General features: G+C 36.5%; 1 protein-coding gene across 8 annotated transcripts in view; it reads left to right on the forward strand.

Moving 5' to 3' along the window:
- LOC121150878 (sodium channel protein type 2 subunit alpha) overlaps positions 1-13,270 on the forward strand; it is an 86,349-nt gene that overhangs the window by 2,665 nt on the left and 70,414 nt on the right. For 5 of the 8 annotated variants that reach the window (XM_040972064.1, XM_040972065.1, XM_040972067.1 and 2 more), the window contains 3 exons: positions 265-383; positions 11,858-11,947; positions 12,572-12,700. In XM_040972064.1, the coding sequence (XP_040827998.1) occupies positions 265-383; positions 11,858-11,947; positions 12,572-12,700 (338 nt within the window). Of the gene's footprint in view, positions 1-264; positions 384-11,857; positions 11,948-12,571; positions 12,701-13,098; positions 13,191-13,270 lie in introns of all 8 variants that reach the window. The other 3 variants (XM_040972066.1, XM_040972070.1, XM_040972072.1) reach the window with 1 other exon arrangement.

A 13,270-nucleotide genomic window follows, 5' to 3' on the forward strand; every position in this document is an offset into this window, starting at 1 on the left:
AATTACTGAGGTTAAAAATAGATAAAGATGCCAAGAAATCTTTTGGCAACTTTTTTGGAGATCCTCATGGTACTTATCAAATTTAGGAAAGTTTATAATACTCAGAAAAAAAGTGAAACTATCATGTTGTCATATGTTGATAATTAGTACATTACTATATTATTTCATAGGGCAGTATTTTTACATAGTGATCTCAGCCTTTCTCTTAACGTGTCTTTAATGGGCGCCCTAAATTCTGCCTTATGTGTGTGCTTTCTTTTTCAGACATTTATAGTATTGAATAAAGGGAAAGCAATCTCTCGGTTCAGTGCCACCTCTGCCCTGTACATTCTAACTCCCTTCAACCCTATTAGAAAATTAGCTATAAAGATTTTGGTACATTCATATCCTTTTGCTGATGTCACTCGTAAGATTTTCTTCTTTGTTTAACATTTTGAGCTTTTGAGTTTTCAAAATACATGTAGTTGGCAATGCTACATGCTTGTCTCTTTCCTTCTTGTTTACAGTTAGCGTATTATAAAATGATATCACGGGTAAGCAAGTCACTTTCCCTCATCTTCCAAGTTGTTTTCGTCCCATTGACTCTCTACTTCTACTTTCTTCTTTTCTCTAGTCTTTTATGAACTCCTCGTTGCATCCATCACTTCTTCTAATTTTATGGCGCTCTATAATACAATAAATGGCATGTGCTATCTCTTTCTACATTTGCAAAGTTCATATCTAATTTAAATTTTCCAATTTCGTGTCATCTTGGTCTTATTTGTTTTAATTTCTTGTCTTTAGTTTTAGAATTTGAAAGCATTGGGTTAGTCAATGTTTCCAATTGTGTCTGTTCAGACATCAGAATTTCAAATCTTCTCCAAATTATTTTCCACACAGTATTCCTATTGATTTCCTACTTTAATTTCTCATTTGTTGTTTATTTTCTTTTATACCAGTCCTATATATTGCTTGCTATAAATTATTTGTCTCCAAAGGCTTACCATTTACCTCTTGATGTACATTTTTATTTTAGCCTTTACTGCCATTTTTTTTAAGATATCTACTTTCTAGAAATGAGATCGGTGATACCTTGTTGAAAGCAATTTGATTTGTCTTGAGAGTTGAAAAGAATATTTGGGAAATGAAAGATTTTATTTTGGGCCAGGGACAGTATCTTGCCTAACAGGCAGCTCTGGAGAAAGCCAAAGACAGCCAGTACTGGACAGGGGCAATAACAGGAAGGAATCAGAAGTTTTGGATTAAAGAGTTGAGCATCAGGAACCAGAAGTCAGGGTAAACCCACATTCAGCAAAGCCTCAGGCAGAGCAACTTTTTAAAAAATATTTTCAAAAGATTTGTTTCATTTAATTTGAAAGATTTACAAATAAAAACAAGAGAAGGAGAAATAGGGATCCTCATCCTCTGGTTGTGATGGTTACAGCTGTGTCCATCCAAACTCAGGAGCCAGGATTTTTCTCTGGTTCTCCCGTGTGGGTTCAGGAGCCCAAGGACTTGGTCTATCCTCCACTATCTTCCCAGACCATAATCTGGATCAGAAGGGGATCAGCTGGGACATTGAACCAGCACCCATAGGAAATGCCAGTGCTGCAGGCCGGGGATTACCATGCTGCAATGCCACACTGGCCCCAGGACAACTTTTAAAGTTTCTTTAGAAAGCCACCTCTGAGGTTCCATGATATGATCAACCCATGATTAATCCTGGCAGTAGAGAAGTATACTGCCATTAGCCTGACCAGAAAACATTTTGTATTAAATAATGTAGAGAATTCTGGAAATTGAGTAAACCTGGTATGAAGGACATGTTTTAATTCTAAGGGTCAGGACTGTAGAGTTTACCTCCCATCTCGCCATGGAAGGTGGCAAATGATGCATTTAGCAGCATGATATTCTGTAAGTCCTGTTTTTAACTTCTAGTACCTTGTTCCTATGACATTTTATATGAATATCAATATATTCACATTTAATATTTATGTTTTAGACTTTTAATATTTAGTAGTCAATCTTGCATTATCTCTTTTTTAAAAATATCATTTTTATTGGTAAGGCAGCTAAGATTCATAGAGAGAAGAGACAGAAATATGGTCCATCTGATGGTTCACTTCCCAAGTAGCTGTAATGTCCAGAGCTGAGCTGATCTGAAGCCAAGAGCTTCTTCTGGGTCTCTCACAAAGGTGCAGGGTCCCAAGGCTTTGGGCCATTTTCTGCTGCTTTCCCAGGCCACAAACAGGAGCCAAGTAGGAAATGGAGCAACCAGGACATGAACTGGTCCCACATGGGATGCCAGCACTTGCAAGGCAAGGATTTAGCCATTAAGCTATTGATCCAGGCCCTATCTAACCTTAAGCAATAATATTTTTTTATGTCTGTTTTTCAAGTAAGTTAACCCAGTTACAAAGAACTAGCCTTTGATTGACAGAAGTTAAGATTTATATTATTTATGTTTAATCCATATTTATATAGATATAAATGATGATCTACTATTATGTTTCAAGTGTTTATATTCTTTACACTGAAAAAAATCTTTCCATAAGTTGTCATTGTAAGTTTTAAAAACTTTATGTTCCTCATGTAAACATAATTTGTCTCTGAAATTCTGTGTAGTTCAAACTTAGCCCAAAACTTAGTTCATAATAGACACTGAAACAGGGTATGTAAAATAAATAAGTGACTAATAAATCAGAGGTTAGGGATTCAGTTGAAAAAAAGGGGAGGGGTTGGAATCGAAAGTTCAAATTGATCAGAAAACTGTTTTGTCTTGCATCTTAATGATGAGATGGAATTCCGAAAGTCCAATACCAAGAAAAAGGCAGCTTTTCTCTTAAAACGTTTGTATAAGATATTAGATTTCTTAAAAAAAACTCAGAGAAATTATCATTTCTACTCAATAAAATCTTAGGATAATATGAACCTAGCTTTAAGACACCCTGGAAAAGATGTCTCTGGTGATTGAGGGCCAGGGCAGGTTGAGAAGTTCTAGCCAGTCCATCTGGGGGATGCAGAGCACAGTTAAAAACAGGTGCTCTCTGAAAGCAAGGGTAAAGCTTGCATTTGAAATTTCTATGAGGTTCCCAGAAGAAAGAACTCAATATCAAAGCAGCAGAGTTGTTTTGAAGCCTATGGAAATTCAAGTTGAAATGCAAAGTCAATCAAGTAAATGGATTAAGGTGTGTCAAGCTGAACTGCTACCTCAGCTAGAAACTTATAGATTGCTCAAAGCCATTCATATGTTCCACAATAGAATATAAGATTTTTTTTCAAATCCCTCATTGCCTTAACAAAAACAACATACTTCAGATGTCTTAATTTGGAGAAGAGATGGAAGAAAAAGCAGTTGGGTGAACAGATAAGATAGAAAATTCCTTTGTTTAAAATATATATTTATTTGAATGACACAGAGAGATTCCATAATTCCATGTATTGGTCCACTTCCCAACCAAGTATATGCCAAGCCAAATCTAAGAGTCCAGGAGCCAGGTCATCCATCTCATCTTCTATATGGATAGTTGTGTCCCAAATATTTGGGGCATCTTCTGTTGTCTTCTCAGGCACATTGGCATGAAGTAGGTACTGTAATTGATACTTTGGTATAAGGTATCATCCTTATGAGTGGTGGTTTAACTCACTTTGCCACAATACTGCCCACCAAACCCTTCAGTGTCTTGATGATACTGGCACAACTTGTCAGAGATCCTGGTGAACTTAAGTGCACATAATACTATAGCCCATGACTAGCTTTTTACAATGGGTTTATTCCCTCTTCTTCACAGTGCAAACCCTAGGCTCAAATTCTGGTGCTTTGACTTTAAGGGTAGTGCCCTTGCTATAAATTAAAAAATCTTTGAAGGCAATTGTAATGCAATTAGGTACAATTGGGAGTTTTTTGTATAATTATATTGTATTGTTAGCTTATAACCAATTAAAGGCCATTCACAATAAAGAAATTTGTATTTTAAATCTGGACTAATAGCTCTATTTGCAGCAAAAAAGCTGATTTTTTCTAAAAGAGCTGTTATCATTATTAGTCACTGTGACATATCAAATTAGCATTGTTTCTTGATTTTGGCAGAGTGAGAAACTGTATTTATGCTTATTGTATTTTTACCAGGGCATATTTTGAAATCTTTTTTTTAAAGATTTATTTATTTTTATTGGAAAGCCAGATATACAGAGAGGAGGAAAGAGAGAGGGCGGCCGCAACAGCTAGAGCTGAGCCGATCCAAAGCCAGGAGCCAGGAGCCTCTTCTGGGTCTCCAACGCGGGTGCGGGGTCCCAAAGTTTTGGGCCGTCCTCAACTGCTTTCCCAGGCCACAAGCAGGGAGCTGGATGGGAAGCAGGGCTGCTGGGATTAGAACCAGTGCCTATATGGGATCCTGCGCGTGCAAGGCGATGACTTTAACCACTATTTTATTGCACCAGGCCCATATTTTGAAATCTTAAAAAGCATCTGACCTGCCTAGACAAGTGCAGCCCCAGACTAGACCAGGCTGAAGCCAGAAGTCAGGAATTGACCCCTCCCCTGTGCCACCCAAGGAGCTTCTTCCTGGTTTCCTGTGTGGGTGCAGGGGCCAAAGCATTTGAATTGTCCTCTGCTGCTTTCTCACACAATTAGCAGAGTTCCTAATCAGAAGTAGAGCAGTCAAGACATTAACCTGTACCCACATGGAATACTAGCTCTGCAGATAGAAGCTTTACTCACTATGCCACAATGTGACACCCTCAATACTTTTCATTTTGAAATCAGTATTTTTTTAAAAGATTCATTTCATTTTGTTTTTTGAAAGGCAGGATTACAGGAAAGAGAGAGAGAGAGAGAACCTCCATCTGTCCATCTGTTGGTTCACTTCCCAATGGCTGAGAAAACCAGAGCTATGCCTATCTGAAATCAGGATCCAGCAGCTTCTTCTGAGTTCCCAATGTGGGTGCAAGAGCCCAAGGACTTGGGGCTGCCATCCACCACTTCCTAGGTCACAAGCAGGGAGCTGGATTGGAAGTACAGCAGCTAGGACATGAATCTGCACCCAGAGGGGATGCCAGCACCACAGGTGGAAGCTTAGCCTACTACACTATGGTGCTGGTCCCTGAAATCACTCTTATAAATCAATGTAATTGTATATATTTGATTTTTAAAATATATATAGGGTGTATATGAGGGAGTACATATGAAAAAAGTCATTATAGCAGATGTTCAGGAAGTGAGGGAAAGGACCATGGACAGCTGTGAGGAAGGAAAATGAGCTTATGGAACCAGAACCGTGAAAGCAGAGAGGGCAGGGACTGATGTGATGGGCCATGGTGAGGACATCAAATTCATTCTAAACAGGAAGAGGGGAGATGATGGGAGAGTTCCCCATAGAAGAGTATCATGACCTGCCATATGTTTTCATCAATCACTCTGAAATTATTCTCCCCTTATGGAGAGTAAACAGCAAGGAAAGAAAGACTGGGTGCAAGGAAAAAGCCTGGAGGTCTACTGTGCTCAGGATGGCAGGTGGTTATGGTGGCTTGCACCACAGTAGGAACAATAATGTCAATGACAGGCTAAGAGCTGTAGATTTATTTCACAGCAGAGCTAAAAGGATTTTCTGACCACTTAGAAATGAGGCAGAAATGCATTATATATTCATTATATATAATGAAACTCTAGGTGTGTCAAGAAAGAAAAAACCAAAATTGTTGTTGGCTGAGCTTGAGATGACTCAGAGTGGACTGATTTGGTGGATAAAATCAAGAGCTTGGCTTTGAGTGTGTTATAATTGATATGGCTGAGGTGTAGACAGTGAGATCTGAAGTTAATATGCCAATCTGGATACTGAAAGGAATTGTGCTGTACATCAATATAACTCTGTAAATTATGAGCATATCAATAGTTTGTAAAGTCATGACATGGTGCTCCAAATCACACAGTAACACTAAGCTTTCCAACATTTACAAAACAGCAAAATGACAAGCTAGCTATTGGCATCATATCTAGATTCAAATCCCACCTCTCAAATTTACTTATTAGGCACATGACTCGCTGTAAAGAGCTGTTTATTTATTTTAAACAGTTGCACAGCAAGGGTTATAGACAGGGACAGAGAAAAGAGAGAGGAGAGAGGTGGGGGGAGAGAGAGAGAGAGAAAGCATCTTCTGGTTCATTTGCCACAAGTTAAAATGGCCAGCCCTGTCTGAAGCCAAGAGCAGGACCTTCTGCCAGGTCTCCCACATTGTCCCACATGTGTGTGACAAGGGCTGAAGCACTTTAGCCATCTTCCAGTGCTTCATGTGTTCACTGGTAGAGAGTTGGGTAAAAATGGAACAACAGAGATTCAAACAGAGACCCATATGGGAAACTGGTGTTGCAAGCTATGACTTTACTGTACACCACAATTCTGGTCAAGGAAACAAGACTGTTAACCAAGGTTTTTCACATGTTTTGAACCCATTTTCTTTATTTATAAATTTATAATCATACTTTATACATCAATGTCAATAAAATGTATCGGAATCTGTAACTAGCTCTTGGTAACTATGATAGCTATGGGTACTATCTGCAAATTTCTAGCAGCAACTGCTGCAAAATCATCAAAAAGAAATTTCTCACTTTGCTTATGGAATTGCACAAGGAATTCTGCTAAGATCACTTAGTAGATCACATCATGATTCAGTAAAAAATTAAGTTTTTAGAGGTAGCATCAGAATTTGGTTCTATATGTAAACAAGGCACAATGTGAGCTGTCCCAACCATCTCATTTTTCAAATCAGTTAATTGAGGTCCAGAGATATTTAACACTCTCTACAGCTATGTTTTCTGTAAGTGGTAGAGTTGAAAACTTCATACCATGCCTTCTAGTTCTCAGCTTTGCATTTTCCACTCCAAAACAAAAAAATATATATATATATTTTAAATTCTCAAACAGAATGCATTAGTGTCATTAACAGTGTATCAGTCTGTGCATTTCCAAGCCTCTTTTTAAAGATTTATTTATTTTCATTGGAAAGGCAGATATACAGAGAGGAGAAGAGACAGAGAGCAAGATCTTCCATCTGCTGATTCACACCCCAAGAGGCCACAATGGCTGGGGCTGAGCTGATCCAAAGCCAGGAGCTTCCTCCAGGTCTCCCATGTGGGTACAGAGACTCAAGGCTTTGGGCCATATTGAGTGCTTTCCCAGGCCACAAGCATGGAGTTGGGTGGGAATTGGCACTGCCAGGACAGTAACTAGCCTCCCATACGGGCACGTGCAAGGAGAGGACTTCAGCCACTAGGCTAAGCACTGAGCCCAGATGCCTTGGCATATAAATGTAGAAAATAATGTACGACATGCATTTCACTATTAGTTCCAAGATATTTGCCATTGTGGCAGATATTTGGCCCAGAGCTTAAGAATGCCTGTTGTGATACCTGCATTGCGTATCAAAGAGGCTGCGTTTGAGTCCTGACTGTACCTTCCAGTCAACCACATTCTCTAGGAAGCAGCAGGTTATGGCTCTAGTAGTTAGATCCCTCCCACCCACATGAGGTATGAGTCTTGAGTTTTCGACTTTGACCTGACCCAGCTGTTGCAAGCATTTGAGAGTGAACTAAGGGATGAGAATCATTCTCTCAAATCAATAGATACACTAAAAATAATAATAATGAACTAGCATGGCTATTAAAGTCATTTTTAAAGATCTACCTTAATATTGGCTTTCTATACTTTTTTCAGTGTTTGTTATATCATCAGTATAAATTCTTAACTACATTGTATTTTTATATACCTCAAAACCTGAAATGAAATTATTTGATATTCTACTGTTTTAGTTATACACCAAAATGCAATAATCTGAAGAGGATACAGTTGATGAAATAAATTAGCAATGAATAATAAAGTTGATAGATTTCACAACTTTCTATCTAGAAATAACTATTAAATATCAAGCATAAAAACCAACACAGATTATCTCCTGTTATTTCAAGACAAAATAATTGTATTTCTTTCTAAGCATCTGTCATGATCTTAAATATATACTGTTTTGTAAAGAAGACAGTTATACAATTTGGAAAATAACTTACTTTTTGAACATGATATTTTATTGTCTGTGAGCTGCTGGAAATTATCATATCAATTGATGATTAATATTGAAATATATATTTGTTTTCATATATGAGTGCTTCAAAACTTTATAGAAAATTCAATTAGAAGATAATATACATTTCCATGAACTTTTGAAACTTCTGCATGTCATCACATTCTGCTATTGTAAAGGGTAGAGTTTTGAAAATTCATTTGTGTGTTTGGGAGCAACAAGGGAAAGAGAGAAAGTTTCTATCCACTGGTTCACTCCACAATGGCCCCCACGAATCAACAGGTGGGGCTGTGGAAGTTGGGAGCTGAGGACTCAATGCACTCAGTTTTCTCCAGTAGTTCAAACAGGTGAACTATCAGTGGTGCTTCTCAAGATCTGCATGAGGCAGAACCACAAGACAAATCAAGGTCCTCTGATGTGAGCTGAGAGCATGGTAACTAGTATCTTAGCTACTAGGCCAGATGTTCTCCCCAAGAATAATATTTTGAATGGTCTTAAAACCGAAAATAAATGAATTATGTGACACAAACTTGTGAAGCTATTAATTTACACAGTGTAGCCACTCTGTGTCCCATCTTTCCAAAAACATGTGGAAACTTACATATACAATCTATGTAATGACAAATTTCATGTGGTATTCTGTGCTTTTCCATTACATCGCCCAATTCATCATCAAAGGAAAAATGTTAACCATTTTAGTTATAAATAAGTTGCAAAATTTAACAATAGTCTACTGACACTGGGTGAAATGGCAAATGTATAGTAGTCAGTAACGTAAAACAGTCCCTGTCCTCAAGAATCTAGTAGAAAAACCAACATTAATATTTTTCATTGGAGCAATCATGCAAGGTGTTATAGAAACACATACTGGTAGAATCAAAATTGGTCAATCTCAGTACTACAGAAAAATGGTGAGTTGGCTACAGTGAAGTGATGAGTTTTCTGTGGAAAAGAGGTAGAATTTTCAAGATGTTTGTTTGAGAAAGAATATATGAAAAGTTCATGAAATTAGGGAAATGGACAGGAGTCAGTCCTGCTAAAATCTTGACTCTGTGAAGACATTTTCATCATTACCCAAGAGTAATAGAAAGCTAGAGAAATGATTCAAACTACAGTTACAAAGATTATTTTGATGCAGAATGAGCAATGAATTGAAACAAGTCAAACATGGGTTCAGAAAGACCAGTATTGAAAAGATTGCAATGATTAAGATCGTGACTACTTGTCTTAATGCTAATCTTGAAAAACATTTGGACGGTAAAATGATGTCAGGATAAAACAAAATAGGCTGAATCCGGAATGATAGTAACTGATGGTTCAGTGAATGTGCAGACTTAGGGAGAGAGAAAAAGTACAGATGTCATCTTATGTTCCCAGCCAAATCAATGAATATTCAAAAAGATACAGAGATGTCAGAGGAGTAGTATTGGAAGAGGGATGAGATGAAGTAATTCGTAAGTTTCAGAATGCAAAATCTTTTAAGTGACTGTCCTGCTGATGAGATTTGTGAATAGAGATATTTTATGGCCAGCTGGTGGTGTGGAATACAGAAGAGAAATCTAACCTGAAGAGAAGCATTGGAGACCAGTGGGTATGTCATTAGTGCCGGGAGCTATGTTTGTTGATGGAGTCTACTAAACTGAGTATAGCAAGAAAGATGATAGCAAAGAGATCCTGTTTCTTTCCTTTAAAAAATGGGACCAAAGTATTTCAAGAAATGTAGAAAACTTTTTGCCTATGAAACTTGAAACAACTATGGGATTAGTTTCTAAAAACATAGAAAATAAAATTCAAGAAAAAGTAAGAATAAACTTTGCCAAATGCTGCTGGGAAACATAGTGAATCAAGAACTCAGCATTAGTATTTTTTGTTTCTAGACCAAAATATGGAAATGTTTGTCTTCTGTCGATAAAGATGACAGATGAGAATGTTATACACAGGCAAAAACAGAGAAATTACTGAGTGTGAAATCAAAGGGAGTGAAATCACTTTGAGTGTGAAATCAAAGGGTGAGATAGGGTCCTAAGCATGAAAGGAGGATGTAGTTTACAGGAGGTAATTTTTTTTCTTTTTTCCTCTAAATAGGAGAGATTTAAGCAAATTTCAGTTGACAGGAAAGGATCCAGAGATTGGAAACTCCCCCACTATAATAGGATAAATGATTAAGTCCAGATGTGGTCGGTTTAGAGATTGTAAGTGGGAATACTCTGATGTTTCCTCTCCTCATTGTGTGGGAGAAATAAGGTCATCAGCTTGAAATGGATTGCTTGAAAGAAAAGGACTGTGTGTTGAAGGAAAGGACAAAATATTTGAAATTCTATTTGCATAAAGTGGAAGACAAAGCCACGTGGGAAAATACAAAACTTGTGGATGACCATTAGCACTGATGAGCATGCATTACAATGGTACCAACTGATAATCAGATATCTTTAATTTGATCTTATCTTTGTTTTTAGCAATAAAGAGAAATAATTTGTTTCTTCCCTGAAATGGTGTTTTTGTTTTCTCTGATTCTAGTGCCCTCAGGTGGCCAATCCACATCATTTGCTTGTGATTGTTTCTCATGTAAGCTGAGAGTTAAGCATGGGCTTTACCACATTGCAACTAAAAAGAAACAGAAAAATCAAAGCTGTTTTGAATAATGTCAGTTGTCTGTGCCTAGAAGCTTCCTTTCTAGATGAACAAAATGTAGGCTGTTCATTGTCCTGTTGTACTGCAGTTAAAATCTGGGTTACTTTTTATTATATATAAGTAATGTGATGATACAACAAAAATAGACAATGAAAAATAAATATCATACATTCCATCTGCAATTTGTTAATTGTCACATTGAGAAAGGAGTTTGACATAATTGCCATGAACCATTATTGTGTATTTTGCTAAATGTGAAGAAAAATCATTTAAATTCTTAGAGTACTGAATACTTCAGAATACTTTTAGTTTTGTTATTTTTTTCAGTACAAAGGAAAGTAAAAGGTTATGGCTACATTTACAATGGAAAAGAGTGAGGGGATGAAACAAATCAGGCATTGTTATAGTGGTCTCTATGGTTCAAGAAGCAAGAAAAACAAATTTTTAAACACTTTCCTGCAGCATTCATATTCACATGTTCATTTATAGGAGACTCACCCACTTTTTATTAATTTGAACTCCATGGCAATTTTGCACATGATTTTTTTTTTTTGCTTTAATGATTAGGTCAATAAAACCCAGGAAACTTAATAAGTAATTTGACTCAGTCATAAACCCAAGACTTGCCAGTGCTAACACTAGTCATCTTGTCTCACACCAGAATTTTATGGGCAATTACAAGATATTATATACTGCAATTAGAGAGGAGTTTATTATAAGACCTCCCACCAACATTACTCTTATAATCAAGTCATAATACATTAATTACCCAAATCCTCTTGGTGAATTTTTGCTAGCATTTGTGTACTGAAATTCCAGTTGTTGAGTGCATTACTAAGAAAATATATATTGATGAACTGTTAACCAATTTCTAGTATATGCGCTACTGGAGTGAGCACAATCAACCAATGAACTCATTTCTTTGCATTCAGTCTTTTTAATTACTGCAAATATGTATAAAACCTCTAAATAACCTCATAATTTGACTTGAGATATGATTTAGATACACAGTTCTTGAAGTATATACAGGAAGAAACTGAATGATAGAATAGTAGCATAAAACAAGGATAAACACAAATTGTTTTAAACATAATGGTTTCAGGTGAAGGCATGAGAATGTGTGAAAATAAGATGTTTCCATTGACTTGTATTTTCCTTAACAATATCCTTTCACTTTATTCAATGTGCTCATTATGTGCACTATTTTGACCAACTGTGTGTTTATGACCATGAGTAACCCTCCAGACTGGACAAAGAATGTGGAGTAAGTAAAATTTTTAAAAATCATCTTATAACATCAACATCCTCTTCTGTTTCAAATTTGTACCTTTAACGTCACTTTTTTTTCTTAGCAAATCATGCAAGCAGATGCTAATTCAAATGTATTTAAAGCACTAATTTCCTCTATGCTAACGCCTGCGGTGGCATACTCCACTGACAGCACCATTTGACTATCAGTTTTTGTAACCCTCTTCCTTGCGAGTTTCTCACAGTGCTTACTAGTATCTTCTGATTAAAATTATGCCTAATTTTAATGTTCCTTTTCTCATGATTACTACAGTCTCTTATTTTAGTAGTACCCATTTCATTGACCGTAATGGTACCTGCTTTATGAAATACAAATGCTTCATTCATTTTTACATTAATATTAGTTGCTTAAAATAGATTGAATGCCAGTATATTTCAGATATTCATAGGGAATTATATTATTTAAATTTATTAAATTAATTCATAGGGAAAGCTCAAAGTTCCTTTATTCATACTGAGAATGTCTTTCATTTTAATGTTCCTTGTGGGAGCCTCTATTTTTTTGTTTGTTTATTAAGACACCTTTAAGACATGTACATATAAATTACTATTTAATGTGAGCTTGGATATTTTCTCTCAGGTACACCTTTACAGGAATTTATACTTTTGAATCACTTATTAAAATACTTGCAAGGGGCTTTTGTTTAGAAGATTTCACATTTCTACGGGATCCATGGAATTGGCTGGATTTCACAGTCATTACTTTTGCGTGAGTATCTTAATACATATTCTTAATACATTCACCTGGAAGAGTGAATCACTAGTGGGATCCTGAACCATAGTTCTCCTTGGTGGATTCATATGCCAGATCAAGCATTATTCTTAGTTGTCATGCAAATTTAGGATATTTTTATTTCAATCAATATTCAGTTTGGAGAAATTAGGAACTCTTGTGGTAAATGACATGGCTTTGGTTCCCTTAAACACTGTAAGCTCTTAAAATAGGATTGCCCACATATCCAAGATCATGACTGATGAAACTGCCATTTTTTCCTCTTAAATGGGAAACTTGATGGCAATACTCATTGAGTAGAAAAGGTCTTCATGAAAGACCAACATAGACTTAGATTTCGCTAAATTCTGAATAACTCTGATTTAATTCTACAGGTATGTAACAGAATTTGTAAACCTAGGCAATGTTTCAGCTCTTCGAACTTTCAGAGTCTTGAGAGCTTTGAAAACTATTTCTGTAATCCCAGGTAAGAAGACACTGGTATAAGGTGGTAGGCTCCTTATATCTCCAACTGTTTCTTGTGTTCTGTCATTGTGTTTGTGTGTG

The sequence above is a fragment of the Ochotona curzoniae genome, unplaced genomic scaffold (genome assembly GCF_017591425.1).
Source record: "Ochotona curzoniae isolate NIBS_2020 unplaced genomic scaffold, NIBS_Ocur_1.0 contig_2210, whole genome shotgun sequence".
Lineage (NCBI taxonomy): Eukaryota > Metazoa > Chordata > Mammalia > Lagomorpha > Ochotonidae > Ochotona > Ochotona curzoniae.